The sequence below is a fragment of the Pyrgilauda ruficollis genome, unplaced genomic scaffold, assembly GCF_017590135.1.
Source record: "Pyrgilauda ruficollis isolate IOZ18807 unplaced genomic scaffold, ASM1759013v1 scaffold1479, whole genome shotgun sequence".
Taxonomy (NCBI): Eukaryota; Metazoa; Chordata; class Aves; order Passeriformes; family Passeridae; genus Pyrgilauda; species Pyrgilauda ruficollis.
Genome location: NW_024513421.1, coordinates 905 through 5359, shown reverse-complemented (window position 1 = coordinate 5359; position 4455 = coordinate 905). Strand labels below are relative to the sequence as shown.

The following is a 4455-nucleotide window of genomic DNA, read 5'->3' as shown; positions in this document are numbered from 1 at the left end:
ATCTCCAGAGACTCTTGCTTTTATTGTTATTATTGCCATGCACACTCATCTTGGGTGAAGGTTCTTTCTGAGTTTCTGGACCATTTTAAGGCCTCCAAACCATCCTCTTTACTATGAGAACGTCTGCAGTTGGAGACTTTCCCAGTGAGATATTTCACATCCCAAAATGCCCATCCTCAGCTCCCAGCAGTGTGGCTTGTGCCACACAAGACATCTGGAGAGCACTTTCTCCTAAGACAAGAAGAAACAGGTGCTTTCTAGAACTCTTCACTCTTGGGGTTCTCCATCCACAAAGCTCCAGCAGGAAAACTTAACCCTAACTTTGAGACCTGCTGGATTTATAGAGGACAGGAAAAAAGCCAGTCCCTCTACAAGGTTGAAGTATGGGACTGGAACACAGCTGTAGTCTCCATGGGGATATTAACAGCTGTGGCAGTGACTGCATGATCAGTGGGTAGAAACAACTACTGTAGCAGAACAGTCCCAATTGTGTCATCTTTCCAGGGAAGTAAAAGTGAATGGTCCTTTCTAGTCCCTCTATAAGGCTGCTCTTGGAGGCCAGAAGACTGCCCTTCTCAGCCTGACCTTCTGGGCTCTGCTCAGTGATTCCTCCCTCCTCTGTTTGCAGGTGGTCAAGATAGCCCCGGAACCGGTTCACACTGTGGTGGAGGACAGCAGCCAGGAGGTCGAGGTGTACCTCAGTGCTGTTGTTGGCTACCCCGAGTTGAAGCTGAACACAGTGGTGGTTCAGTTCAAGGATACCTTGCCCTTCCACACAAGGACAGCCACGTGAGTTCTGGAGGCCTGCCTTTGCCCAGGGCCGGCCCAGTACCTGCTTCCCAGAACTCTGCCCCAGCCCAAACCAGCACAGGCCCATTTACGTGCACACAAAGCCAAGCAGGTGTGGTGGTCAGGAGAGGTTCAATGCTGCCAGACCTTTCTGCTGAGAGCAGCCATGACTTTGCTCACTGCATGTCACCTTTCCTCATCTGCTCAAGAATAAGTTTGCAGTGAAACCAAGACCTAAAGGCCAGAGTAAGCCCCTTAGCTTCAATGTCCTGGGCACCATGTTGGCCCTTTCCTCTTAAACTTCCAGACTTGAAATACTTTTTTGGGCCACCCAGGACAGCAGTCTGAGCATGGCAGGGTTGCCTGGGGAAGAAGGTGTTCCTCATCAGGAAGTGGTACCAGGAGTCTATCAGACAATATTACTGTACTATTTGCTTTATATTTATTGGACATTTTTTGTTATTCCTCTTTCTCGCCTTTCAGTTTAAAGCTATGCAACACAGGGAAGGTAGCCCTGGAATACTACTGGGAGGAAGCTGCAGGGAGTGAAGCAGTGAAGATGCCACAATCAACTGCTCTGACAAGTAAGGGCATTTCACTTGGTAGCTGAGGGCCTGGGGAGAAGACCCTGCCACTTCTCTCCAAAACATGAATTGCTTTTCCATCCTTGTCCATACGTCCACTTCCATCAGCATCTTCCCAGCTGCAGCTGGAAAGTTTTCTCCTTGCCCCCATCTGCTGTTCAGCCCCTTCTCTTCTTGCTCTGCCACTGCTGCTCTGCAAAGGAGCTGAGCCAGGCTCTGGGGAGAGCCACGTGCTGGGTCAGGACTGGGAATGGGGACATCAGGTCACCTCTTGAGAAGTCTGAGACTGGGAAAAACAGTGATGTAACAAGTGAGCTGGAGTGGGGAACTGCAAACAAGCCACTGTCTTGTGTGCAGTTCCCTACTCCAGGGCAAATGCAAAGTCACCATCTCAATCCAACTCTCCTGCTTTGGCACAGGAGTTTGTGCTGCAGGCAGAGGCCGTGCTCCCAGATGCTCTATTTCCAGCTAAAAGTACTTGGCCAGTGATGCTCCAAGTGCATCCCAGCTCTCTTCCACCAACCTGTGCAGGAGGCAGAGTTGCTGGGAACACAGGATTTTGTCTTTGAAAGGTGTCCTCTTCCTCTCTGCAGGTCAGTTCCTCTCCTCTGAAACTTTAAGGCATTACAGAAAGCTGCTGCATCGTTTTGGATTGCAGCAGGAGCATCCTTTTGAAACTCATTCTTCTGAGCTGGAGCAGCTGCAGCAGCTTGCCAAGCAGCAGCAGGATTCCAAGCAGCCGCAGCAGCCTGAGCAGCAGGACCATTCCAAGAAGCTACGCCGCTCAAAGTGTGATGGTTCCTGCCTAGAAATCTTCCCAGATGTCATCCCTGACCTGCCACTGTTCTCCATCAAGCCCTACCATGGCATCCTTGCTCCTGGCCAGAAGCAGACCTTTTATGTGCGGTTCTCCCCGAAGCGCGTGGGGATGTTTAAGACCACCCTGCTGTGCAGGTGGGAAACATCGAGCACTTGCCAACTCACGCTTCTGACGGGTATCACTGGGTGATCACAGGGTGGGACAGGGTGGAAGGGATCACAGTAGGTCACCTGGTCCCACTTCCCTGCTCAAGCAGGGTCATCCCAGAGCACATGGCACAGGGTTTTGTCCAGAGGGCTCTGGAATAATTCCAGTGAGGGAATTATTAGGGTTACCCTCTCTGGGCAACTTAGCACCTGCACAGGAAATAAGTTCTTCCTCAGGTTCAGGTGGAATTTCCAGTTCAGGTTCTGCTCATTGCCTCTTGTCCTGTTGCTGGGCATCACCAAGCACAGCCTGGTTCATCCCCTAACATGCTCCTGTCAGTCCCCCTGACTGGGATGGGGAGGTGGGCCTGGAGTCAGGCAGCACCAGAGAGGGCAGAAACACCCACAGGAGCACAGAAAGATCATCATCTGGCCTTGGTAGGGAGACACTGGGAAAAGACACTGTGTGAAACAGCAAGCTCCTGGAGGGTTGCAAATCTGGAACAAGAGATCCAGGAACCTGCCAGTCCCTAGCTCTGCTTCCTTTTGGGACAAGCAAGGCCTGCTTCTCTACATGGAACCCCGTGTGCTGTAGTTGGTCCCCAGGGATTTAACTGGTCACATTCCTGCCCTTGCACCTCTGCAGCCTCTGTGCAGTGAGAGCCGTTATTTAATTTGCTGCTCGCTGCATGCACAGAGAGAGGATGCAACACTGTGTGCTCTGCAAGTTGCAGAACAACTGGCTGGGAATGTTTGTCTGACCAGTCCCTTTCTTCCTAGGTTTCCTAACCTGGAGCTGGCTCAGAAGATAGGGCAGGTGACTGTGAAAGGCAGAGCCCTGGAGCGGAAGAGTCTTGCTAAACAGAGACGCTCTGCATTAGAGCAGACAGAGAAAGACCAGGGACTCAAGAAGCAGGTGCTCTGGAAACCAGCATCCGAGGGACAGTGTGTGTGTCAGCTGGAGCCTCCTGCAGAAGCCACCAACATCGTGCCTTCTGCGGATGATGGTCTCCCACCCTTCACCAGAGCCCTCCACAGCTACCCTTCCAAGCTTCAGTGAACACCTCTAGCTTACCTTTCAACTACCTACATTAATTAACTGTTTATTAGATGGAAAACAAACTCATAATTGTCAATTAATTGTCAATTGTTAATAAACAATTGTTAATAAATTGTTAATCTTCAGCTTGTCTTGCTTTGAAAGACAGGTGTCTGCAGGACCTCTCTGGAATGGAGAATGTGACTCCTTTCCCTGCAAATTACTATAACTTTGAAATTAAGGGGCTTTCAGGCAACAATATGGGAAAAGGAGTAACATTCTTTGCCAGTATGTATAACAAGAGAAACAAACAACAACAGTGGCAGCAACAACAAACAGAACCAGATACCCAACCACAGCCCTCCCTCGGCTGCAGGTACTTTCCCTTTGGTGAAGTTCCGATCACAGCCAGGCAGTAAAGGGAGGCAAATAATGAACAAAGCAATTACTAGAGAAATTTTAATTAAGCTGCACCAAGGAATACACTGGAGAGCTTAAGGACCGAGCTCTGACACGTGGATCACATTGATTGTGTGATCAATTCTGAAGAACTTAGTGCTGTGAGGGAGTCGATACAGTAGCCAAATAGTGACTGGACAATGTTTGAGTTGTTAAATAAGTGATGAGAAAACACCCTAGTGAGGGAAGAGCCCTAGCCCTTAGACCCTTTCAAAATATGCAAATGGATTACACTGAGTTCCCCAAAATACAGAGATGGAAATACCATCTTGGAACAGCTGATCACCTCACTCACTGGGTGGAAGCCTTTCCTATCTCAACTGCAACTACCTCCAAAGTGGCTAAGATGCTATTAGAACAAATCATCCCCAGATATGGGATAACTGAAAGAGTGGACTCAGATAAGGGGACACACTTTACTTAAAAAATTTTACATTCTATGTGTTGTATTAGACATAAATTGGAAATTCCATATCCCGTGGCACCTTCAAAGCTCTGCATGTGTGGAGAGAATGAATGCTATCCTTAAGAACCATATTACCAAATTAATGATTGAAAGCAGATTAACATTATTACGGATCAGAACTGCTCCAAGAAAGGTCACAGGAGTTTCTCACT

The 4455-nt window shown here is 48.9% G+C and overlaps 1 protein-coding gene across 1 annotated transcript; it reads left to right on the top strand.

The window, feature by feature from the left end:
• Nucleotides 1-628: 628 nt before the first annotated feature.
• LOC121349882 (hydrocephalus-inducing protein-like) lies at nucleotides 629-3399 on the top strand (the record flags this gene model as incomplete). The annotated part of the gene is made up of 4 exons (XM_041460690.1): nucleotides 629-789; nucleotides 1273-1373; nucleotides 1967-2327; nucleotides 3120-3399. Coding segments are annotated over 4 exons (903 nt in total), but the record flags the coding sequence as incomplete, so codon positions are not given.
• Nucleotides 3400-4455: the final 1056 nt, after the last annotated feature.